Here is a 27,554-nt window from a genome sequence, read left to right as displayed (position 1 = left end):
AGCGAATCAAGGACTTTTGCCGACGCTATAACATCAAGTTACGTCGTTCCAAGGACAAAGCTGCACTTTGAAAGTTTCTGTGGATTTCTAGATGTTTGCAAAAGATGAAGCTTTAAAAAAAAAAAAAAATTGCTAGAATAACCCTTAAGTATAAAATTGCGGCTCAGAAAACCAAAGCAAACACAGGTGGTTTGTGGTCTGTCCAGTGGAAAAAGAAATACACAGCTCCATAGCCATAAATGTGTTTCGCGTGTCTGAGCGATGTCGAGCTTCCCTAGTAATCCGCTCGCATAAAATCCCCTCAGACCGTTCTGTTTTTATGATGATTGAGAGGGAAGGCTTTTAATTTTTACATAACATTCTGATGAAGTGACTGTTTTATTTATAAACTTGCACCTATTTTCCTTGCAAATTATCCCCCCCCCCCCCCCCCTCAAAAGCTACAGAGGGCGAGGGATACATGACGGAGAACGGTCCTCGCAGACGGCTCGATGTCACTCACAATGTTTGGCGCTTTTAATGGGGTGCCAATTTAACGGATGTTTCCATCAGCATCGTCCGTGTTCTACACACGCAAACATGTCTGACCTGAACGTCAAGGGGGCTCAGGAGACAAAACTTGGTAAGAGACGTGCAATGCCCAATTAGATGGGCAGAATGCTAAGAGTGTTTAATGAGATCAATTGTCAGTCAGTAAGTGGGGATTTGCCTTCTGTATTGTTCCATCGGATTCATATATATTCAGCAAGCTGCTTATCGCCGGCCTCAGATCAAGGCCTCATCACTAATTGTCAGCGCGGTGACATGTTTAGCCAATCAAATGCTGAAATTGACATACATTTACATCTACTGAGGCTCTGCGTTCAGCACATACCGCGGGAGATGGAAACTCTCCGACGCCCTCAGCATTTCAGTGTAGCGCTTTTAATTTATTAAAAAGATGGTAATTTTGGCGTACACTAATAAACAAATGGAATTTTCTTAATTAAAGGGGTTTTGGCTATTAATGGCCTATCTTCAGGAGAGGTGATCAATATCAGATTGATGAGGATCCAAAACCCAACATTGCCACCAATCAGTTGTTTCGAGCAGACACCAGTGACGGAAGCCGTATAGTAGTTGGAAGGCTCCACTGTGTAGCTCCCACTCGCTTCAATGGGATCTGATTTGCAGTACACCAACACGGTGTGCATCGGCGGTCAGAAATAGCTGATTGGTAGGAGTACGGGGTATCAGGCTCCCACTAATCCATGGATAGGTCTTCAATATCTCCTGGAGAACCACTTTAAAATCAGAATATTGCCTGTTAATAGAATTGTTTTTAGTAATCCCCTTATGTTGACCTGGATTTTTAGTTCCTACCATAGATCCCAATAGAATGATTGACTTTTAATAGGGTCCGTTGGGATTTCCATCAGGCTCCCCTTCAATTCTGACAATTTGTAGCCCCAACACAAATGTGAACATGGCTTTTACATAGGTGGTTGCAACGCCTCTTGTTAGGCACCCACCCACCCATGTTTAACAGCCTTGCAAGTCTTATACTGGAGTCTGATGGACTTTCTAATGCATAATTAAAGAATGTTCTATACTATGGAGCCATAGGGATTCCACGTATTGCTCTATGGTGCGGCAGTGGGGCACGCCACCATATTACATGGTTTTAGTCCCCGAGTCAATGCATTATTCGGTAGATGGCAATGTGCACGAGTGGGAAAAAAATTGGAGGCATACATTATGGATCACACAGCAACATACTTTTGGTATATGAACTGGGAAAAATGTCAGTGTATACGTTTGTCAAATGTATTCAAGGTCCCCTGGTGTGTATAATGTGTGTATATATATATATATATATATATATATTAGAGACTGCCACTATTGTGGCGTATATCTGGCGCAGATTCTTTCTGTCACACACCATGTTGTGGCATAATCTGCTACTACTTCCCCACTCAAACCAGGTCTAAAAATGGGGAAGGGGACTGGCCGGCCTGGTTTAGAAAATGGTCTAAATGTAAGAAGCAAGGAAGTTGCCTTACATTTAGAATTGGCGGTAAATACACCAAAGTTCTGCCTCGGCAATCCAGCACAGGGGCTTATTAATATGGCGTCTAAAATGCCGGCCTTAATAAATGTGTCCCATAATGTTTTCTCTACAAGCAGTAAAAAATGTATGCCTTGCTGTATATATATATATATTTTTTTTAAACGTCAGACACTATGGCCAACATATGCCAGTGTGTGCCTATACAGAGTCATACGATGGATGTATACACTGCAAACACTTCATTAGTGCACGCTTACTTTTACGTTCTTGGTGGAGGGGGGGTGGTTGGCATCCACCATGGCAGATGTAACAGACATTCCGGTTCGCACCTCTCATTCCAGAGACAAAGGGAGGAAGATATTACACTGAATAATTAGATATACCATTCAGAAGTCTGGGGAAAACTGATGTCTTGCAGATATAACAGCTAAATATTGTAGAATAGTTGCGGAAAACTCTTACAGATTTTTTTATTTTTATATGTATTCATATGGATTATTTTGAACTTTTTTTTTGTGCCGTGAAAACATTGTGCATTTGCCTGATTTAGTAATGGCGCACTGCTTTATTATAAGCATTCCATTATTGACATGTCAGTCACGCGTTTTGATGGTAGGACTAGTTCGTAGCTCGCAGACACTTTCATCGTCGCATTATTCGGTCTGGGCGTCTTTGAAAGTTTAACCGCTGCATTTTCTGCTCCAATTTTCAAGGCTAATACCATTTATTTCTACAAAGCTCTAGCAGTACTGACACGACACCTCACCGCTCGCTATGCCTTAATCTGACAGCCATTTTGAATAACATCTCCATAAAATGGATGACTGGCCCCAGTCTGCTCTGTGTTTTGCATTTCAGCAAATGTTTTCCTCACGTGTATATTTTAAAGACTTTTCTGTCCCCTAGCCAAGGCTTGGAGGTGTTTTCTACAGAAATGTAGGCTTCAAGGTTGAACTTATAGATGCAAATCAGAATAATAGTGCACATTTTGTCCCCTTTAAACACGACACTTGAGCGGAGACAGAGTGGTTGGTGGGAAACGCATTCGTAGTGATCAGTCTCATCTGGCAGAGAACCAAAGGCATACAAGGGTCAGGGAGGCTCGGCAGGGCTCATATTATTTTTCCCTTTCTCATTCTGCGGTATTAATCAGATTTTTGTAAAGCTAAGTATAGAGAACGCCTTCAAATGTCCTTGTTATAAATGATTCTTTCTATGGTAATACGTAGAGATTATTCAAGTGAACAATGCAAAGTTTTGCCCTTGATACAGACCAAATTATATAGAAAAGCATCTGCTATAAAATATTGATGCGTACTGTACCAATGCAAAAGATTCAGATGCACTGAAAAGAATGCCGTTTAGGGCTCACACATACGATTGTATGTGTAGTCCACATCGAATCCTCCAAAAATTCATTTCAATGGCGCCGGAAAAAATGGGAGCAGCACGACGTGTGCTGTCCGCAGCTGTATGATCGTTCCGCGGCACCAAAGATAGAACATTGTCTTATTCTTGTCCATTTTGTGGTCACGGATAGGTCATTTTTATTGAAGTGAAAAAATAAAAATAAAATGGCAGCATGCATTGTGTTTCATAGATCCGTGATTTGTGGACCTCAAAACACTGACGGAGGTGTGCATGAGGCCTTGGGCTGAATGCCATGTTTACCAAGCCCTTTTTTCCAGCACTCTTAAATGCTTTATAGTCATGCAGGTCATCTGGCGGTGAGCTGCGGCAGGTAAGACAGGGAATTCTATCACAGCTCAGGAGATGCAAAGTAACCGGCTGAATGATGGTGTTTTTTGTTTTGTGCCATCTTAAAGCTGTAGGCATAGTGCTATATCTAGCAAGAAATGAGAAGACCCATCATTGCGACAGCACCATGATCTCCTCATGGACTACCAGTTACTAAGATAATTGCTAATTTCCTATTTTCCGTGGGCTGCAATAGATGGGCATTTTGTTTTTAAGTGACTCAGATTTATGAAGTTTATAGAAGGAACAAGGGGAATCCGTAAACTGACGAGCTTGCAGAACTGCAGAGTTCTGTTGAAGGCCTCTAGATTTCATCCATACCTGGCAGTTGATGGAAATAGAAAATGGTGATGTTGTGGGCCGCCCTGTTGATGGGTGTGGGGGACAAAATAGATAGTATTCTCTATTTTCTAAACTTGCATTTTTTTAATTTTTTTTATTATGATATTAAAGGGAATGTGTCATCAGAAAATGACCTATTGTTTAAATCACTTTTTTATGTTTACCATATTTTTTTTATAATTTTGTAAATTTTTATATTTAAACTAAAGCCACTGGCCACTATATCTAATTAGCGCCACAGCTTGGTCTTTACCTGGTGTCTGCAACCTTCGGCACTCCAGGTGTGGTGCAACTACGACTCCCAGCATGCACACTTGCTTGTCTGTTCTCAGAAGCATGCTGGGAGTTGTAGCTTCACAACAGCTGGAGTACCAGAGGTTGCTGATAGGGATGAGCGAATTTTATATTTTGAAATTCGCTTTCGCTTCTTGTTGTGGTATTTACTGAATTGCGTTATGGATTCTGTTACCACGGACCATAACGCAATTCCATGACAGAATGCTTTTAGAGGCATTCTGTTATTCATTCCGTCATAATATAAGTCTATGGGCTGCAAAACGGACCCGTCCCGTTTCCGTTATGCAGGAGAGGACTCCAGAAAAATGGAAACGGGACGGATCCGTTACGCAGCCCATAGACTTCTATTATGACAGAATGAATAACGGAATGCATCTAAAAGCATTCTGTCATGGAATTGCGTTATGGTCCGTGGTAACAGAATCCATAACGCAATTCAGTAAATACCACAACAAGAGGAGAAACATTAATTTCAAAATATGAAATTCGCTCATCCCTAGTTGCTGACCTCTGGTCTATACACATCGCTTTACTGCAGTTAACTCATTCTGATCCTGCCTGTAATGATATCACCTCTGTGTAGAGATAAGACAGGATCCACCATTCCCAATAGGTGTCAGAGCTTATCTATTCCTTCCTTGTACAATGACCTCTGCACAGGTCACAGAGCATGCCCAGAAGACTCTCCCATAGAAGTCCTTTAGGTCTCCTCCCGACCATTGTGTCTATGGCCCACGGGTATAAAGCAGTTTTTTTTAGTTCTGTGTAAATGCTGCTGTAAAGAACCGCTCAGGCAAGATGGCCGTCCCCATAATAATGTTCAGGAAATAAAATAAAATAAATCTACACAGAAAATAAAAACAGATTAGAAAAATAAAGGATGTGTGTTACTATCTAGTTTTAACTGGCAGATAAAATTTTTGGTGACGCATTTCCTTTAAGTGTCTAGAGATCTAAGGTGATCACCCTGGATGTATTTCTGGAGTGTAATAATATTACAGGCTATAGCTACTAGAGAGGGGTCGCTGATCCAGGGAGTTATTCTGATTGCCTGATTGGAGTCGGGAAGGAATTTATTTATTCCCCTAAAGTGAGGAAAATTGGCTTCTACCTCACATTTTTTTTCCCCCTTCCTCTGGATCAACTTGCAGGATGACAGGCAGAACTGGATGGACAAATGTCTTTTTTCGGCCTTATGTACTATGTTACCCACTTGCCATGACCTTTGTTGCAAAAATAAAATTGTGGACTTTTGAAAGATTTGCTTGTTAATTTTCACCGTTACTGGAGTTCTCCTTTAACCCTTTCCTCTTCATCTATGTGACCATAGTCTAATTGAGATGAATAAACCTGTCTGTCCGCCATGAGTCTACTCAGGTCGTACGACCGCGTTTGCGATTCACTTTCGGAGAATCAAAGAGGAGAACTCGGCAAATCAATTCACCCATTGTATTCTACTGGCTGACGAATCGAGCGGATCGACTCCCTCATCTCCTGTGATGAAGAATTCATTCACTATACGGCTTCAGACCGTTCCCGTCGCTGCAGTGGTCACAGCACAGGCTACGTTTTATCCCTCCGATCTCCAGCCCCCCCGTTTGATTCCTAGATTCCCGTTCCGGATCTCCCTTTTTCCAGTATCCGGCAAATTTAACGTGACTGTCTTGTGCATCGGCTGCATCATCTCACATATGCCGAACGCCTTCCTTCCTCATCTATAATTTAGCATCCTCTCCTCTGTTTATATCAGTGACATAATAGTGCGTGCTAGTTTTTCCAAAGAGCGGTGTCTTTGCCGCTTCACGGCACAATAGCTTGTACTCCCAGGCCTGCACATGGTGTTAGCACATCTTTAATGCGCTTCAATCTTAACATTTTATAGGTCATGATGAACTCGAGTCCTGAATGCCAGACAGCTCTGGCAAATGAACACGTCACCCAGTTTTAACCCTTTATATGCTGCAAACCCGAGCACAAACATTTGTGTTGTCTCCGGAATGCTTTGTCACCGGTGAAAAGCAGCAAGCGTTCTGATTTGTTTGTTTCAGCGTCTGTCAGGAACGCGGAGGACTCAATGTGTTTTGATTTCTTATGCTGATATAACGCCGAGATCTGCAGAAAACGGATGGTGCCAGGCGGGCACCATTTAATGCTCTGCTGCACCTATCATCTCTCTTTATGATACCAAAACAGGGCAGCGCAGATATTTTTATTCTGTTTTGTCAGCTGAAAAGCGTTATTTCTTACTGGTAATACAGAGGGATTTTTCTCTCCTAGTTGAAACAAATCCAGTTCATCTGTTAAGGTAATAACGTAGACAATTGCACGCAATGGAAAAGCAAGCAATTCACATCTTGTCAAGTTCACCTCTCCTGAGAGAGATGCTTTTTGCAGAAGTTTTTTTTTTTTTGTTGGCCACCAGGGGTGCTGTTTAATGTGCAAATAGCATTTCCTTCAAATGATTTTGCAATAAATGATTTCTGCCAGACGCATACGTTGATGTGTTGACCTTGGGCGTTTGCCGACGACATATGTAACAGACAACAAGTTAAAACTTCTAATCACGTTGTTGGTTTTGGCTCTAAAATCTAGCATCTGGCTGAATGTCCAGAATAAGCATGCAATATGACTTTTACATGCTCCACCTTCACTTGAAAAACGGGTTTACCGGAACCCATCTCAATTACACTCAACATGCCTGTCCACATTACACGCTCCTCTTTTGAAAATCCAGCTTCCTCTGATGTCACATCCTTTAGTAGGTCGAATACTTGCTGAGTTCGGGGAAATAAATCTTCCCTTTCTTTGGCGCATGCACAAGCTCCTGAATCCACCTCGTCTGTGCATGCACCTTTGAGAGATATAGTTTTGTCCCCATCCGAGTCCATAGTTCAGGATCATGGAAACCTGGTAAAGGACGTAACGTCTGCAGCTGGATTTCTTTAATGAGGAACCTTGTGTGACCAGGATCCTGAGAAGGCTGATCACAACTTTGGAGTATTTTACAAGCTTTCTCTTATAAGTGTGTTATGTATAATTAAGATGGATTGGTAGAACCCACTAGGTTCTGAAAAACCCCTTTAAGTACTGAATTTTTTAAACTCCCCAGGAAATAAACTTGAAGGGACTTTCTTACTAAGGCAAAGGTTCCATATTGATTATTGAATGTTAAAACTGAACCATTAGGTACCTGCAAGATGGTCAACTGAAAGTAGCGCGACTCTTGGCTCTTTCGAAACCAAGTCTAGAGATGTTAGGACTCTAAGAAATACTTTACCTACCCACTCTCAGATTAGGGGGGTGGGGGTATAAGTGACCCCTTATATTACAACCCCCTAAAAGACTCTTCTAAAGACTGGTTGGGGAGCACCATGGAACAAATAGTAAGATGCTGTAATATGAAAAGAGCTACTCTAGTGATTAGGTCACCTTAAAATGTAAATTGTTCATGTGGGTGAAAGTTAATAAAATAAAATGTAAAATAAATGAGAAAAATTATAAATAAATAAAAACATTCCATCACATCTACCTTGTTGTTGCAATTACGTATACTAGTTGAGGAAATTGTAAGTCTCTAGCTTATGGAATTTCTGATATATGCATACAAGATGTCATTTTATGTACAGATTATTCAGCAGACATTAGGTAAATTTATGGGTCAGCTGCAAATTGTATACTTAGTTACAAGCATTGGTGTGAGACCTGTGAACCTGGAGACACTGCAAATACAGACAGAAACACAAATTTACACTTTGCCTGTCATTGTAGTGCCTTCCTTTTCTTCAGTGTCTTCCTTACTCTGACTTCTTGTGCTGCAGAGAAATTGGAGGTTCCCTCTTTCTGATTTCACCCCAGGTGTTAGAATTGTTGTGAAACCACTGAGCCAACTAACCAGTTTCACTTTGGGCTATTCCTTAGGATGTTGTCCTTGTGGTGCCCTGGTTTTCACCCTTTAAACGCTATAGTCCTATACAGGAATCTGGTCTTTGCTGCAGGGAAACCACCAAGCCGCTACCTCTTAGAATAGTCCATGTATAGTTGGCAGCTGACGCACGGAGCTCAGAGACACCAGTGCAAGCACCAGATGAACAGGCAAAGCACAAAGACAGGACAAACCAGAGGTTCAAACAGACAGTACATGCAAAGTCGAAGGACAATCCAGGCAGGGCAGATGGAACTAAGAATACAGGCCTACTAACAGATCAGGATCACAGGCACAAGTTAGGTCAGACAGAGACTGGATACAGAGACAGACAAACTGATTATAGCTCTGGTACATGCTCCACCAGGCACCGTGACCTGGTAGATCTATTATTGCACAGGCAAGAGGTGGGGCACACAGCCAAACATATAAAGCAGAGATAATCAGTACCACACAGCATAGCACCTGTAGAAAAAGCAATGTACACAGAGCAAGATGGCGTTAATCCCATACAGTGCCACCGAGTACTATCAGGGTGTTGCAGCTCTGTGAAACTGGCCTTGTAAATTGTTAATTTAAGGGGGGTTTGCAGGAATTTCATATTGATAGTCTATCCTCGGGATAGGCCATCGATTTGAAATGTCCAGGGATCCGGCTCCCAGCAATCAGCTGTTTAAGTAAAGCCATGGTGCTTACTGGAATTCTGGTGAGCGCTGCAGTTTCCTTGCAACTTATTCAGCACAGTGCCATCCTCTGGATAGTGGGTGGCACTATTCACTTGAATGGGACTGAGCTGCACCTAGGCCATGTGATCGATGTGACCTTACATGTGCTAGGAAGAGACCTAAGTGCTCATGGAGGGTACAGCAGATCGGTGGAGGTGCAAGCAGGTCGGACTTCCACCGACCCGCAACCCCCAATGGATAACCTATCCTGAGTATAGGCCACCAGTATTAAAATCCATTTTAATGTTGATTTACAAGAAAGAGCACATGTATGTTCAAATGCTAAGGTATGATCATTCACCTGAAATTACAGACCTAAAGACTGATGAGAGATTTGATGACATTTCTTCTTCTGTCTGCCAAGGTTTGGTGTTGTCATAAAAAACTCATGTGGATACAAATTACGTGAACATACCCTTTAGGAGCCTTTTTTCCCCGTTTTCTTCTAAAGGTCTTCTTTACTGTCACATGGAGACATCGTAAAGATGCCTTGTGAAAAGCGTACTCCACAGTAAGGAATTGTTGAAATTTAGATTTCTTTTTGGAAGTTTTAGTAGTGTTAAACTTTTTCCATCTTACCTTGGAGAACTCGCTCTAGTTCCGTCCACTCGTGTAAACCTCTCTTGCCCTCCGGTTTGTCAGCCATTGTGACTTTGTCGCTAAGCCGCACACAACCTCCTTATTGTTGCCTTTGTAGGTATTTGCATATCAGCAAAAAAAGCAATCTTTCCATAACTGATGTCTGAGATGTTATCTGTGTTTAATACTAGAAGGGGATTTGTAATGTTTCTTTTCTGAACCTGGATTTACACTTTTTTTTTTTTGTAAAAGATGGTAACATTTAACGCCAGTTAAATTTGCCCGGCTCTTTATATTTGCAAAAATATGTTCTGTGCTCATTCTCATGCTAAACCGGCAAGATAAGAAAGCCATCATTTTCTTTGTGCATTTATCATTTCTGGGAAATGTAAGTGAGGGAGGTAAAGCGCACTGGATCCCTTGTGGAGGGGAAATTAAACAAGATAGCATTTCGGGTAATGAAATGTTGGCTGAATGCAGAAGAGTTACCATGAACACTTTCAGCAATTCTATGGTACTGTGATATCCGCCACTCCCTGCTGACTGCCCTGCCATTCTCCTCCATAGAATCCTATTTTCCTCCTTGCTCGGCTCAGTACTGGGGGGGTTGTTGGAGGCACTAATTGTGTAAACTCGCCAGATTCCTGCAGTGTTAAGCATCCTGATAAAAGGATTAACATAGAAATGTATCTGACAGGGGATTTTGTTTACCTCTTGACAGTGGAATTTCCTCCGCTCCTTAACAAATAAAGGCAGGATCAGGTTATTTTTTAGAGGGAGAGAAAGAAAAGGGATGAAAACTCTTGCCAAAAAAGTTTCTGAATAATAGGAAAAAAATATATCTAGTTTGATTTACGTTTCGGGCTTTGGATAGTTAAGGTAAGATTATTTTCTTCCATGATGATGAACTAAGATCATCTCGTACCATCACCGTTGTGAAGGAGACATCACGTAGCGAGCAGGGTCATTATTTAGACATCAGTTTCCATGTGTCAAGTCTTAAGGAGAAATTCTAACTTTGAAAGTCGTGCCTAATAGTTTGTACTGTGGCTTGTTACCTCTTCAGTTTTTTTTAAAGGTTATAGCATACCTAGAAACACAAAAAGTTCCTATAGGTCTTGTAACTTTTGGTGAACATTTGAACTGGAAGTTATCATCATAACTGGTTCCAAGCGTTATAAACCCGGACTTATAAACTTGGCAACATTACAGAAGGAGTTCTACAGCCCCAAACTGTACCTTTGTGGGAATCCTTGAGAACAAAAACTATGGCAGTGGTTCTCAAGAGAGAATTTACACTATATTCTTCTCTCATTGCCATAATTTTTCTCCTGTGGATTTGTGGACCCTAATTGCTATATTCCCAAGGACAAAATCCATCTGACCAAAAAAAGACCGATCGGTATGCTCAGATGCCTCTGTGAACTGTGCATTTTTGGCGACAAAAATTTGAAAAAAATGTAGCTATTTTAGCCCTTCCTCGTTACTATACTTTGGTATACACCATTATTTTTCCAAAAATTTACTTCTTGTGATTTTATGCTGCTCTTGCCATTTTAGAAAAATGGATGGAACAGTGAATTGTGGTTTGATAGTAGGTGTACCCCAGAAGGAATGCAACTCAAAAAAAAGTCTCCAAAAAGAGCTGCAATTTTACTCCAGCAAAGGTGACATCACAACCGGAATTGAATATATTTAAGTTGCACCAAATTTATCAAACAGTGTATGGCATTTGGTGTAAATTATGGCAGCATAGTCTAAAAAAATGTGAAGTTGTCCCTTTTGCTTATCTGCCCTTACAGATAAGCAAAAGGGACAACAGTGCTTTTTGGTTATTGATGAGTAGAAGTTTGTCACACCGCATTGTGAATCTCCTACACCTCATTCTTTATCATCTTATCTCTTGTGTAGTTTACACTTCTTATCCTACCCTCTAATTGTGCTCTCCATGTGTGTTGAAATTCACAGATCTTCAGGTGTTTTGACACAATCTGTAAATTCTTAAATTTCTAGTAGAAATAAACAAGTTTGTGACAACAGGTGTCACCGTGTCTAGAAAGCAGACGAGTGAAGAGGTTGAGTTTTCAAACACTTTGCCATAAAAACAACTGAAATAATTGATATGTTCTGCTGGGGCTATTGTTGTTGCTGCGCAAGGTATCTGCAGGTTAATCCTCATGTCATCCCGGCCCCATTATCTCCAGATAGGCCTAGTGCGATGTGTCTTCCAAAAGTGATCTCTATGTCAAAGTTGTCCTTGGACATAATATCACACACTGTTTTTTTTATAGTTTTAGATCTTTTCATTTATTAATTTTTTTATTCTGTTTATATATTTTATTTGTATTTTTATTTGTAATTCTCCTTATTATTAAGGCTACTTTCACACTAGCAGCAAGGATCTCCGGCAGGCGAGTAAACAGCCTGTCGGATCCGTGCTGCCGCTAGTCTACACGTGCCCCCGGACTACCGCTCCGGCCCCATTGACTATAATGGGGGCGGGCCGGAGTTCCAGTGGCAGCACAGCAAACATGCCAAGAGGCAGGCGGAATAAAATTACGACCTGTAGTTTTTGGTAGCTGGCTTTTTTTTTTTTTTTTTTTGCACCAGCAGTCTATGGGAAATATTAAAAAGGTTGTCCCATTGCAAAGATATGCCAGAAAATGTCAGATAGATGTGGGCCCCACCTCTGGGGCTTGGCAATTTGCCAAGCTTCCATAGCTGTGAATAGATAGCTGGATGCATATGTGCGGTGTGCTCCCCTCGACTTCATGGACCCCTTTCTGTAGATATGAGCAGGTCGCAAAGGCGAGACCTGCACCTGTCCTACATTTGTTGCATATCCTAGTGATATGCCATAAATGTTCAGATAGGGCAACCACTTTAAATGCAAGACAGACAGTGGCGTTTTTTCAACCTTGACGTGCATTTTTTACTCACAGGATGCTATGGGATTGGTGCATGGTGTGTTTTTTTTTTTTTTTTCTCTTCTGACATTCTCCCACAGATGAAAGAAACACGAAAGAAATCTGTATATGGCAACAACCTAATACCGTTGTGTTTCAACCAAAGATTACAACAAAAGTTGACTTTTCTCGTAAAGTGAATAAAATGGACATTTCCCGATATGTTTTGCGTTAAAAATGTAAGGCATTTATAGGCACTATACTTGTTATGCTAGTATTTACTATACAAATACAACCTTTTTATTTTTATTTTTTTTGGGGGTAGGGATAGTGAGTAAATTAAAGGAAAAGGTAACATTTGTAACATTCAAACATGGTTAAAACTTTAAAATAAATTCAACTTTTTGTATTTGGGCCATTTTAATAATTTTTTGTCATAAGGTGACATTTTAACGTAACTTTCTTTAAACAGAGATACTGTTAATTTACTTCAGCTTTTCACATCTCTAGCAGTTTGTAGACTTGTACTAATTAATCACCACAATCACCCTCTGGATCAACACACATTTTTGTAGATTAAAAAAAAATAATCACAAAAAAGGAGAAAACCAAACCTCTTGTTCTCCTGGGCAGCTTTACTTAAAACTGTTTTATGTATATATTTTTTTATCTGTAAAATGTGTCCTGGATGCAGGTTCCTTTGCATTATTGCAGCCTGTAATCCTCTAAGTGGGTAATTAACGGTCCAGAAAAGCAATTTGTGGAGCTCTAAAGCCGTAAAGGTGAAAAATATTTTTTCCCTTAGAGTGTTCTTTAAGGAGTAAATAATAACAGATGTGGTTTTAAGATGACCAATCTAAATGTGAACGTAATTAGGAGAAATGTTCTGGAAATTGACGAGCATGTATGCGCAAGAATTTTCATATCATAACAAGTCTAATTAAATATTGAAAAGCCCCAAAATCTCCAGTTCCAAGAAGAATTACCTGCCACAGAAGGCCTCTAACTTTGCAGATAATTAGCTAGGGTTATTGAGGAAAAGTCAGAGATTTGCTTCGAAGGTCCTGCAAGGTTATGTCTTATTACGCAGTATCTTTCGTGTGCTCTTGGTATCAAGTTCTTAGCTAATTTGAACTTACTGGGGATGCCCATTGCGAGTTCCAATTTGCTTTGCTGTAAATGTCGATGTGTTTGCAGACTCTCACACAGCGATAGTTGAGAAAAATCTCTCTAAGTGATTTCCCTGAACGGGGATTAGGAAGAGAAACAAGCAAATGGTGCATTAAATAAGTAATGGGACATTTATGGTGGCCCTGTCATGTAAACAGGATGGCGGCCATGTTCTATGGTGAGCATGTTCATGTGTTGGTTTATAAAAAATAATAATTGGGGTAATGAGTAGAAAATTGGCATCATAAATATTCATCAAGGTCTTCTCTGCTTCCTAGCAAATTGAATATCCAAAATTTGAGTAGCTGGATAGAATCTGGCACTGTTTTAGTCTTCAAATATCTTGTTGATTGGGGATGGAACCCATAACCGGTACTTATTGGCCTTGGCACTGCTGTCCATCTTCTGGGACTAATTGCTTATTTTTTTTATTTTAATACTGTGTAAGAAATCCTAGTTACTTGCTAGAATGTTTTCAAAATTAAAGGGGTTTTCCAGGCTCTTGATATTGTTAATCTATCCTCAGGATAGGTAATTTATATCCAATTGGTGAGGCTCCGACACCCTGCAACTGGCATCAATCAGCTGTTCCATATGGCCTCCGCTGCTGAAACTGCTCTCTGAATGGAACTGAAAGCACAGCTCCATGCAGCATCTGGTGGTTGTGTCGGGTTACTGCAGCTCAGCTCCCATTCACTTCAGGGGACGCTAAGGTGCAGTAACCCAGCACAACCACTACACTTTGAACGGCGCTGTGCTTCCTGTTCCATTCACAATGCTAGTTCCACCATAGGAGGCTGTAGGGAACAACAGATCGGTAGCAGTGCATGGTGTTTAGACCCTTACAGATAAGATGTTAATGACCTATCCTGAGTATTGGTCATCAATATTAGGAGCCTTGATACTTATGAATTGTCGTAGAAGCTGCAGAAGAGGGTTATGTGCCATGTTTCTACAGATACTTGTGTTATAATCACTGGTAAGCAAAGATCTTCAGCCTTCAACCAAACCTCCATATAGCACACAGAGTCCTTATGGCACTTCATGCTTCAGTAGGGCACCATTTTTTTGAAGATAACTTCAAAAGCAAAGCTTCTAGAGAAGACTACCACCAAAATATGGCCATTGATTTACTGCAGCAAACTACACTTTTCTTTTTCCCTGTATGAGCCGTTTCAGCTTCTAACACTGCCTTACTAACTTCACCGCTTCCCACATCATTTCTTCTCTGTTCCCAATCTTATCACAACCCGTCGTTCACAGCCATGGATCTGGTTTTCACGAAGACCAGAAACCAACGTTGATTAAGATACTGATGGTGACTATAATAAGAGTGCTGTTGTTTAATAACACTTCTGTGACAAATAAGAGGATTATCTTGGGATACGTGCAGTTTTTATATTAATTACACTACATTTAGTTTCTTAATTTCATGGTTACTTTGCATTCAAGGTTTTTCATGAAGAATTCATTAGTTTTCAATCACTTTAATGGAGCTGCACGTTCTTACTTCATTTCACCCAGTTTCTTGTGCATTATTCCTTATACAATGGTGGTTTTAGAGAATGAGGCTGCCCATACCGATCCTGAACTTCCCCCCTACCTCCCACACACTATTTTGTACTAATTGTCATTTGTATGATTGGTAAGAAAATATTCTCATACACTCATTAACAAAAAAATAGATTAAAAAAAAAAAAATTGTCCAGATAGAAATGCCAATGTCATGGCAGGCCTTCCAACTGGCATCTGTAGCAGGGTAATACTCGCCCACACACACTGAGAGTTTCACAGGAATGTCTACGCCAGATTGCAACAGTACCTTGGCCTGCCCCGTCACCATATTTTTGCCAGTTGACCATTTATGAGATCAGCTGGGACACCAGCTTCACCACCCTATGAGTGTGCAGGATTTACCGATCCAGCTGTAACATCTGTGAGCCAATGTGCCACAGGATACCATACGGAATCTGTATGCCTCCATGCCCAACTGTATCTCATCTTGTATCCAGGCTAGTAGCGGCCCATCAGGGTCCTAAATCCTTCTTTTAATTGTATAGTTTTCACCAATAAACTTATCATTTTGCTCTTCCATATATCATTATTACATTCACACTCCTCCTTGTGTGTGTGTGTATATATATATATATAATTATAAAAAAAATGGCTGCCCAGTGGGATCATTGAAGCTATAGTTCTCTTGTGATTCCTTATGGTAGAATTAAGCCATATGTTGTTGATAGCTGTTAGCGAAACGCTTGTGACCCCACCGAGCGTACTTGTGTTCAAGGTGGGGAGAGGGGAATAATCTTCTGCTTGGTACTTCTACCATTGACACTCTTCCACCGAGAACAAAAGGATTGGGCTTGTTGAAATCCAGCAGCCTGATAATTTTTGCCCTCGAGATGTGTTGTCAGGGGAAGTCAGAGCACCCTACCCCACTGTACATTAGGTGGTTGGCCAGTTCTTCTGAAATTAATGAGTTTGACCTTCATTCATCTAAAGTGTATGTCCAGCTTTAGTCCTATTTGTGTGGTACCTTATGGCCCATAATTTGTCCCATTTTAGTTGTTACTGCACTGACAACTAATAGTCCACCATAATTACTACTTTAGTACCTGAAGAGTCAGAATCATGATGATACTGCATGCAGCACAACTAGTCTCGGTACTCTGACAAGAAATGTTGTGTCCAGCCTTCTCATGGCTCCAACCTCAAGGTATGAGGCTTTTGCTGTGACTAGTTGGATTATTTTCCATCGAGATGATTTGAGCCTGGAGCCGGTTCATAGACTTGATTATAAATGTGTACTGACTGCCCTTCCTTCAAACTATACCTCTACTCGGTTTCATTCCCAATTACGATATTCTCTCTCTATTGTGCCATATAAACTTATCCCATTTTAATTGTCTCAGGTAAGCGTTGTCTTTAATGACACGATGTCCTGTTTCAGAGCCTTGTCTTTGGTTTGTGTTGATGTCACGTGCCTTTCAATTTCACTTTGCATTTTTAATCTCGGAGAATAGCGCTGAATAATGGCCCCTGGCAGGAGGTAATGAAATTTTCTTAATTCATATTTTCATGCTGAAACCTCGATTGAAAATGGCATCCAATGGCCTAGAGACAAGAGCAGTAGTGGCGGTTTCAGGGGACCTCTAATAATGATCCAGTGCTGGCGCAGATGAAGAACGATAGCACGGCGGAGAAGTAATTTAAGGAAGAAAGAGAGCGCACTATTGCTTTATTGTAGCATATCTAATGATCGGCTGAAGATTCCCAATAGTTTTTTGGAGCATGACAAGAGACACGAATGTTATCTTGCCAAAACAGAAGCCCCGGATTAATCAGTAGAACAAGAATATTGATTAAAACACTTTGCACAATAGATTGCACACAGAATCTCTTCTCCATCGCTCCACGCTTGGTAACGTGTAATAACAAACACCGGAGAATAGAGTCTTAATGTAATTTGTTTTGCATTGTGCAACCTTCCTTCGCCGTCAAAATATAGCCGTATTTTTTATTAAAGTTCCACATTGTTATTGGACTTCGCAAAACAATGAAGTCGCCATGAATAATAACTGAAGTAGTGAATGCCTCTCTAGAATAATAAATTGTCATCCAGGTATTTTTATTTTATTTTTTCTGTGAAAGAGATCCAGTGTAACTCTTATTTTCTAAGTAACGCAAAATATTAAAGCAACAAAATTGGCACGATCCATTTGGTAAATGGTAAAGGGGTTGTTCAACCAGAAGGACTTGAAGTCCTATCATTTCATGACTTTGTCTCCACTACCCGCTGAATGGAAATGATGACAAGCTGTTCCCTTTCATGTGACCTTGGCAGCCAATCACTGGACTCGGCGCTCTTGTGTGCATGGTCGGCCTGTGACTATTGAGCCTTTGCAATGACGTTCCACTCTTGCATACATTAACTGCTGACGCCATTGAATGGGAACAGCACATCAATGTTTCCTGTCCGCCATGGACAGAAGTTGTGCTGCTTGAATGGTGTGACATACATAACAAGACTTCTTTTTTTTTATTTATTTTTTATTGTATTTCAAGGGGTTCTCTAGGATTTTGATATTGAGGTCCTTAGGGTATTTCATCAACATAAGATTGGCGGGGGTCTGACTCCCTACAGACCCGCCAATCGGCTGTATGAAGAGACAGCAATGCTCCAGGGGTGCTTAGGCCTCTTCTTAGGCAATGTGACGTCACGTACATTGGTCACATGGCCTAGGAACAGCTTAGTCCCATTCAAATGAATGAGCCTGAGCGGCACTACCCGGTGGATGGCACTGTGCTTGGTAAGTTGTGAGGAGGCCATGGAGCCCACCTGAGCTGCCTTTTAAACAGTTGGTCAGCCAGGGTGTCCGATGTTGCACCCCTGCCAATCTCATATCGATGACCTATCCCGAGGATAGGCACTCCATACGAAAGTCCCAGAGAACCATTTTAATTTTAAGTTTTTTTGTCAAAACATTTTGTTCCTATGTGTTCTTGACAGATGTTCATCAAAGAGCTTTTTGATCACCTGTTTGAAGAATAAGACATTTTAGGCTCTGATTCTACCATAGTGGCTTCTATTCTTAAAAGATCCTTGACTAATTTGATGATCCATTTTCTCCTTTTAGGGTTTGGGTGAAATATATATAATTACATATAATTACAGTCCCCCCCCCCCCCCCAAATAAATAAATAAATAAATAAATAAAATAAAAAATTTCATAAAATAAATAAGCCTTTACTCTCCTATTTCTACTCACAGGACTAATGGTCTGGCATGCTTGATTTCCACCTGATTTGTATTAGGTCTTCTCTCACCTTATGGACATGGCATTTACTCCCCCTTGGGATTTTTAAATTTTTTTGTACATTTTTTTTATTTTCTCAACTGTACCATTGGAAAGGCATGATTTTTTTTCTTTTTATTTTTCTTTTAACTAAGTAATTGCTCATTCGCCACGTAAGCCGGCAATACTGTTTAAATTCTGCTGTTTATGGAACGTGCCTTTTAATTCAGACTTCTAAAGTATTTTTCCTTTCTTACGTTATCCATGTTTATTAAATCATTAATGAATTCGATCTTTTTTTTTTCCACCGCTCCTGAAAGTGACAAATTAATTGTATCATAAAGCTCTGCAAATACGTTGAGCTCCATGACATTGCTCTCAACAACGTTATTTTGAACAGCGTTCGGCGCGAGATGAAAAGCAGATTTATGCGCTTATTAATATTTTATATATAGTTTTGTATGCAAGAATGGAACATTGCTGACATTCTGGGAAGCGTGTTTTCATGGCAGATAATTGCAGGGAGCACAAAAAGGAGGCCGCTCTCTGTCTCTTTTTAAGGGATCTGTTGGTTCTCACTAGTTTAGAGTCGTTATCGCAGTCTGTACACATGTAGGAAACACATTTTTCCCATTGCATTGTCTGTAATGACCTGGCTACCTGGATGATTTTGTGTAGGCAGGAGGTAGATAAGACTTGGGAAAAAACCTGGCTCCTTCAGATGACAAATGGTATGAGATTAATACATTGAAAGAATGATAACTGACAAGTCAAGGCTTGGCGACTGGGTTATTGTAGTAGAGGGAGAGCTCCTGGGCCCTAATGCAAATTTTTGGCCATTGTATCATGCGCCAGTTATAATACTGGTGCCAGGGCCGGCATCAGCACCCGGCAAAGCAGGGCAAGTTCCGGGGCCCACGGCTCTTGGGAAGGGGCCCCCTCAGGTCTATTCTCAGATCGCTAGACAGTGGGGAATCCCGAAGAGTCCGGACTCTTCCTGGCTTAGGAGTCCCTGCTCTGACTCCTGAGGTCATCAATAGAAAAAGCCCGGACAACCCCTTTAAGTTCAGGGTTCCTGTTTTGGAGACAGAACACATCTGTCATTTGTGATATATCCTAGGAATATGTTATAAATGTTAAGATGGGACAACCTTTTTAAGTAATATCAGTACATTAATTGCACTATAGCTTTTATCTAATGGATTTTACAGAGCTTGGCCTCATAGCCTGGAGAGTCAGATGCCAATGCCTTATGCTGCCTTTGGCTAAAGGAGTATAGGCAATGTTTTCCTAACCGGACCATATACCCTTCCTAGGATGAATTCAGTAATTATGACTTGAAACCATTCTGCTGCATTTCACAACAGTATAATTTGCCTAGAAGAGTATTTTTTTTTTTGCTTATTTTACTAATTTTGCTGCAATTTTTTTAAATTATGATAGCTTGTCTTTACTGAAATATATATGTGCGTATGCAGATTGCAGGCAATGCATGGTGTTCAACTTGCACCCACAATATAAACATGAATAACTAATATGTTTGGCTTGTGTCTATACTCTCATTGTACCCGTAGCAGTTGCTTCCTTTTGGTTGCGTGGCACCCAGGGTTCTGTTTAAGCCTTTGGTTTGTTTTCTGCCTAAATAATGACCTGGGTTTATTTTCTAATTACAGGTGTAACAATAGGACGCAGTGTGTGGTGATCACAGGATCAGACGTGTTCCCTGACCCGTGTCCGGGGACCTACAAGTACTTGGAAGTCCAATATGAATGTGTACCTTACAGTAAGTAAACCCAATTGTCCCTTGCTCTGTAAACACTAAACTTGTTCTTTCCAACACCAGACGCTTGCTGTGTATAGTCTTCAGACACTCCGAACCTATCTGCATGCAGTACAGGCAAGACCTACCCCATGGAAGAGAGCCATGCTGCTAGTCTGGCCAAATCCTCCTCCTGCAGCCTTAAGTGTTTGCTTTCAGGACTAGTGTTTTTCTAGAAAACAAACCAGATTTAGCCGTTGCGGGTGCCAGACAGAATGTGTGTATCTGCCCAATACTGGGGCCTGACAAATTGATTTGGCTCACACTTTCCTAAAGAAAGTATTGACTTTGATTTCAATCACTAGTTGCTCGCACGGCTACCTGCTGCCGTAGTTCCTTTTGTGCATTTTATTAGCTTTTGCTGAGACAAATCCCCTCCGTTATATTTGTTTTAGGAGGAGAATCACTGTCAGTAAAGTATAAAATGAAGTGGCATGTGTGGTCTGCTGGGCATGGCGAAAAAAAAAAAAAAGGATTTTGAGTTATCCCAAAACTTACAAAAAGGTCCAATAAAAGTATTATATGACGATGGATTTAAAAAAAAAAAAAAAAAAAATTTCCAAAGGAGATAATAAAATCACGTTGCATTGGATTGTGATAAAAAAATTAAATTATCCATGCAGTCACTAGAAAAAGGGCAACTTTCTTTCAAGGCTCTGGTAGGATCTCTTTATAGAGGGACCTGCTAAAAAATATTAAATAGGTATTCTGGGTCGAACAAGGTATTCAATACTATCAGATAGGTGGGCATCAGACTGCTGGAGACCCCAGCTAATCACGAGAACAGGGGTTCCCATTTGAAAGGAGTTATGGTCAGACATGCTCTCACCGGTGCTCTGTAAAAAGTATATGACTTGTACTCGGCTATCTCACAGTCTGATAGAGATTAATGGAGTGGCAAGTACGCATGCTCGACCTGCTGCTCCTTTTAGACCAGGAATGGCCCCCTCAATCTCATGATTTGTGGGGGTTCCAGCAGTCAGAACCCCACCGATCGAATACTGCCTTACCAGGAGTACCTCTTTAATAAAACTAAAAAACGAAATGAAGTCAAAGTATTTTCATAGAAATAATAATCTATAGAATTTATAGACTTCTATGTCTATGTTCCAAGAAGTTACTGAAGCAATAGATATTTTAGTTTTTTTTAGATTTTTTTTTGTATTTTTTTTATATTTCCAAAGCAATCATAGTCCATAAAAAATTAAAGACTCCATGACTAAAGAAAAGCTAATCTCCTTCTATATAGAAGTGATTCACCATGGACCTAGTAAAGGGGCGGGTGAGTAAGACATGGGGGTGTGTAACTTTACCAAGAACTTGTCTCCCCCACCTCCAATTTTCTTCTAATTTCTTTCCTGTTTCTTATATATTCTGAATATAAACCACTGTTCTGTACGTTGAATATGTTCACTCGCATCACAATCTACGTCAGACACAAGTGTACCAATAAAAGCGGTTTTCCGCTACTTGGATATCGATGACTGATCATCGGGATAGGTCCTCAATATCAGATTAGTAGGGTCCAACATCCTGCACAGCCACCAATCAGCTATTTTGGGCAGGTCCTGGAAACTGTACAATGCACAGAGTCTGAAACACGATATTCTCTCAGGTATCTGGTGGCTGTGATAGAGTACTGCAGCAGGTGGGAGCTGAGCTTACAGTATGCTGGTGATGGAAACTACATAGTGGACAGAACCTTCCATCCACTGTATAGATTCTGTCTCCATTGGTTGCCCGAAACAGCTGATCATGGGGGGTGCTGATGTTGGACTCCCACTAATCTGATATCAGTGACCTATCCAGAGAATAGGTCATCAATATCGAAGTACCGGAAACCCTTTTAAATGTTTTTGGAGTTTGGCAGAAAACCACATAATTGTGACAAACGTAGAAACTTGAATCCCTTGGACTGAATTTCATTCAATGCTGGTTCTAGGAAAAAGAAAGGGCGGACTTTGCAAAATTGAGCCTACAAACCCAAGAATCATGTGTTAATACAACTTTTAATTCATACAAATTTTACTTCTATGGGACACCCACACCATCCCTTTTAGTTTCCCACAGTCGGTTCACATATATGTTGTGGTTTCGGTTTCAAATGGAAACCAAGAAGCAATTCCTTATCTGTCTTACAACAGACACCACTGACTTAGGGCTCATGCACATGCCCGTAGCCGCTTTTGCTATCCGCAAAATGCAGATCTGCAAAACACAAATACTGTCCGCGTGCGTTCCACATTTTGCGGAACTGAACGTCCTGCCCTAAATAGTATTAATGGAAGGGAGACAAAAAGGTTGGGTGCAGTAGGCTCGTGGTGACCTCCCACTGAATACAACCTGCTCCGGACAACCCAAAGTACAGCGCCAATTCACTGTTGTTCGGAGCAGGTTGTATTCAGTAAGAGGTCACCACGAGCCTACTGCACCCAACCTTTTTGTCTCCCTTCCATTAATATTATCCTACATGCTGATAGTTTGTCCGCATGGTCAACCCTTAAGCAGCCTCTTCACTAGTGCACTCTACTTGCCTTTTTCCTTCTCTCCTAATATGTTCTCCTAATCCACTGGCGCCTCAAGTTTTTTCTGGTCTTCTGGATTACCTTTCCACAAGATCCGATTAACCCTCAACTTTCTTTCTATTACATATTTACTGCCCTCTATAGAACAGTCCTATCCTTGTCCATAAAACAGACAAGAATAGGACCTGTTCTATTTTATTTTTGTGGGTGGAGCAGAATGGACATATGGATGCGGGCCGCACACTGTGTGCTGTCCGCATCTTTTGAAAATAATAATATTTTATGGGTTTTCAGCTTTGGGAAGGGGAAAAAAATTGTTCTGCTTTCGGAGCTACCGTATATTTTTCATCACAAACGAAAGTCTGTGACAGAGACTTCTAATGAAGCTTCCAACACAGATGTGAACGTAAAGGGGAAAAAAAAAACACTTGATCTGGTGGCTCTCGATTTAGAAAAATCTGATTAATAACACAGACGCGACTCTCCCCTTCTCACATCTGACAGCTTGGTTGCCATGGATTACCTTTCCCTATCAGCCGGTCTGTCTTTGGCTCAAGGTGGAATTGCTTCTGAATGAAACGGAGAGATACAGAGTCTTTTTTTTTTTTTTTGTATTTTGTACTATTACATCAAGGTTCCTGGGAAAAAAATAAGTGACAGGTAGCCTCTTTAATGTACTTCTTACAACATTTTTACACATAAATTTGCAAAGATTTGTTGCAGAGCTTAATCTGGTGAACCCTAGAGCTTCTGCCCACATAACGAGAAGGTGATGTATCTCAGAATCAGCCCTGCAAACCTGCAATTATTTCCTTACTCTCGCTTCCTAAGCTGTAAGACTCTATTCATTCTCCTTCACGTAGAAATGTCATCTTATTTCCTTTTAGCCAGTATTTGAGAATGTGTTTGGAGATATCCAGCCTGCATCCTGGTAACTTAGCCTATGTGTACTTGTAGCTTATGATTACATTTCATGTTTTTTTTCCATCACAGGAAACTAATTTAAGTTGCTTTAAGGAAATGTTCTATCCAGTATTAAATGCTCTGCCAAGCAGTGTTACACATCAGCATAAACTGGGAAGATGTATACAAAGCGAGCGTCTAATAACGCCAAGCTTATAGCACTTAAACATATTGGAGGTAGATGATATCCAGTTTGGGGGGCGGAATTGGTTTACGACCTAACCGTTTGCTGGAAATGATTGGCACCACTGAGATGTCACTTAAAGAAGCACTGCAAGGGAAACTGATATACTGTGTTCTGTCTAGGGAGGAGAGGGTATGACCATGTAAATCTGATTCTTGGTGTCATGCGCCGCCAACTCAGGCGCCAGGTAGAACACAGCAACTCATTTTCAAGTGTCCATGTAGTGAGGTTTTAGGTGGAACTGGCTCTTTATGAATTAGAGTTGATGGCCATATGCCTATAGGAGATCACTTAAAATGATCCAATACTTAAAGAACATTTGTCACCATGAGCAACCTACAAACCAACCAGGCGTACTGCCAGGTAGGGTTTGTCATAGTGAATTAAAGCCTGCAATCAGATCCTAAATATTTACTTTTATTGTTATATAGGTAGTTTAGGTGCTCAGAGCACAGAGGGGCTGGAGCACTACTTCATCTCCTCCTCTTCCCCATCACCATTTCCCTTCATGTTCTGATTGACAATGCTCGCATCCTCACTGTTTGAATGCCTGGTCCTGAAATCTTGCTCATGCGCCAGAGAGATTTCAGTTGGCGCATGCGCAGTGCTGCTCATGAGGCTGTTCCCGCTTTGAGTGCTGCATTGCGCATGCACTGATTAAAATCTCACCAGCACTTAGGTAAGATTTCAGGCCTCCTTTAGTTAAATGAAGCCCTATAAATACATTTGACTCATACATGGCGAGCTTTTCCCAGCATATACAGCAAATGTAGGACCCTGACGCAATCTGAACGGAGCCTTAATCAATGGCAAATGTGAAGAGAGGTTCTACAGTTTACTTTTTTTATTTTGAGCCAGTACCTCCTGACAAGATGTCCCTCAGTGCTACTGCGATGTCACTAGTTTGGAGTTAATGGATAGGCCGAAAACGAACTGAGCCCGCGTAATCAATGCCTCCAATGTGTTTTGATATAAAAAATATTAAATACGGAGATGAGTAATGAAATGATCAGAAATGATCACTGCTTCTTGGAATAATTCCAAATCTGACTTACCATTATTACCACCAGGGGCAGTGTTCTGTTGCCATCTGATATTTGCAATATTGTAGGGATTATTACATCCATGTTCTATTAACTTTCACGTCTAATTTTATTTTCGCAATCAGGATGTTTTTTTCCTAGTGGCTGTACAAAGGATCCCATATGCGTGGATTTCATCCTTGTGTTAATTTAATGATATGAAGTATGTATGTGCGCTGTCCAAACCCCCCACCTCGTCTATAAATGTTCCTATCGTATGTTCTCATTAAAGACATGTCCACCTACAGTATATGTTCTGCTAGCAGGTGTCTCATAGAAACCAATATCAGGTATCCATGTAAGAAGTTGCCTGAGGCATGTGTTGACAACTCAAGTGTGGGTTTTACAACCCTGACAACCTCACACAGCTGGAGTTGTCACAAGTCTGAAATTGTATGTGAAAGGTAAATCTCTACTGGATATTGGTTTATCACACTTTTATTTAGACCAAAGAAATGCTGTATCTGGTCATCTCTTTTTAAGAGTCTCATCTGTATAATACCCTCAAATGGTGAAACTAGTAAGTACAACAAGCTTCTCCTCCCCAGCTCCCAGGACCAGAGTTTGAAGGTTTGTACGTTTTTGTGCAGGTTTCACAGCTGAAAAGGACATTTGGGAGGAGCATTGCAAGAAAATCTGTTAATCAGCTGGTCTCAGCCAATCAGCATAGCTAAAAACAGTCCCAGAGATGCTGATTGGCTAACAGCAGTTCACAATGTTCTTCTCTAATGTCCTTTTCAGCTGAATGCCAGACGCAGTACATCACCAAAACTGTAATTCTGATAGCTGTGTAGGGTGAGCATTTATCCACCTGTCTTTGTGTTGGCCTTATTTGAAGGGATATCCCTGTTAGAACAAGTTATCTTATATCTACTGTATGGGGGTTAACTGTTAGATTAGTGCAGGTCTGACCTCTGAGACCCCCATTACCCAGGAGAACGGGTTAATTCTATGCCCCCAAATGAATGGGGCAGAAGGTCAAGAATGCCCACTGTTCCATTTATCTTTATAGGAGTCATAGACTTAGACTTTGACTGGACTATGGTGCACATCATAGACTTAGACTTTGACTGGAGCATGGTGCACATCACTGCTTTCAAAAAGAAAACATGGCACCCATATTTTCAAGATCTGTGGGGTGTCCCAGTGGCTGGACCCCACTGATCTAACAGTTATCCCCTATTAAGTGCATACAGTAAACTTGTTTTAAGGGTGTGCCATCATGACATAGTCATCATGATGCCTGCAAACTATTTTTGTAGGCTGCTCTAGGAGTTGATGACCCACAGTATACTGTTAAAGGGGGCAGCTTCTTAAAGGAACATTAAACCTAAGGTCAGCAGCTAAAAATGTGTATTTGTTGAGGTCCTCTGAATTGGAAATATGTGAGATGGAGTAAGGCCTCGATCACATCTTCTTCAAGCAGATGTGGCTGTCTGAACCAGCACAAATGCTGGCTGTCGGCCAGACAAAAAAACATTGCACGCAACGTTTTTTTGTCTGACAGAGGGTGGAATGTATCCCAGAAAGCAGCCGGATCACCACCGGACCTCCTTACAGTCAATGGGGATCGAACTAGAACTAGGTGATCTAGAGAATCAGTGGCTTCCTGGCTGGTCAGACTTGAAGTAATCATCCCATTAAAGGACACTACTGACACCCTTCTACCCAGCCAAATAAACACAGCAAATAAAGAAGTTCTAGACTTCTGGTTAAGTGTCCCTTGAACTTAGAGAAATAATCTCCTCCGAGTCTTTGGTTCCAAAGCAACTCATGAGCTGAATTTTTGTAAACACCGTTTTACAACACAAAATGGCTGACTCTCTTTTTGATTAACCAAATAGGCCAAAATGTATTTATCAAAGAAAAGAGTAAAAGCGACCTTGTTGACCCTAGAAACCATTTCTCAAACAGCTTTTGCATTTTAAAAATGGCCTTTAAGAAATGAATCATGGGCGCTGATTGGCAAGAGAGACGCATTTCAATGAGACATTTCCAGTATATGAGGCCCATAGATTTAAGTTTACACTGTACAAGCACTTTTTTTTATTGTCCCAATGAATCTAGAAAAAGGCAGATTATAAATCTCGTATCTTTCGGAAGTTCTAGCTCCAGTTCAAACCATTGAGTCACCATGGAAACAGACTGCTACTAAACACTGTGTAGTCTGATTCTGCTGCGGCCATACTTTCATCTGTCTCCTACTTTTTGTGAACTTGCCAAGAGCAGTAAAGAAAGGCTGGAAGGGAGAATATTTGTACGGTCTGACTGCACAGGGTATTTTTGTAGTCTGTTACCATAGAGATATGTATAAATATATTTCAATACACACACATTTTTCCTAAAATCTCCATCCCTCTCTTCTTACCGATACATGTGAGCGTCTTCTTCTCCGATTGTGCAGTCATAGCCTTTTCACCAGATGCTCCTCAC

At 40.8% G+C, this 27,554-nt stretch overlaps 1 protein-coding gene across 8 annotated transcripts in view; it reads left to right on the top strand.

The window, feature by feature from the left end:
• ADGRL2 (adhesion G protein-coupled receptor L2) overlaps positions 1-27,554 on the top strand; it is a 180,514-nt gene that overhangs the window by 91,970 nt on the left and 60,990 nt on the right. For all 8 annotated transcript variants that reach the window (XM_044301911.1, XM_044301908.1, XM_044301915.1 and 5 more), the window contains exon 4: positions 20,222-20,331. In XM_044301911.1, coding sequence (XP_044157846.1) covers positions 20,222-20,331 — 110 coding nt within the window. The remainder of the gene's footprint in view (positions 1-20,221; positions 20,332-27,554) is intronic.

Source organism: Bufo gargarizans, chromosome 7 (assembly GCF_014858855.1).
Source record: "Bufo gargarizans isolate SCDJY-AF-19 chromosome 7, ASM1485885v1, whole genome shotgun sequence".
Taxonomy (NCBI): domain Eukaryota; kingdom Metazoa; phylum Chordata; class Amphibia; order Anura; family Bufonidae; genus Bufo; species Bufo gargarizans.
The sequence above is the reverse complement of the archived record's forward strand: the minus strand, read 5'-3'. Positions and strand labels throughout refer to the sequence as shown.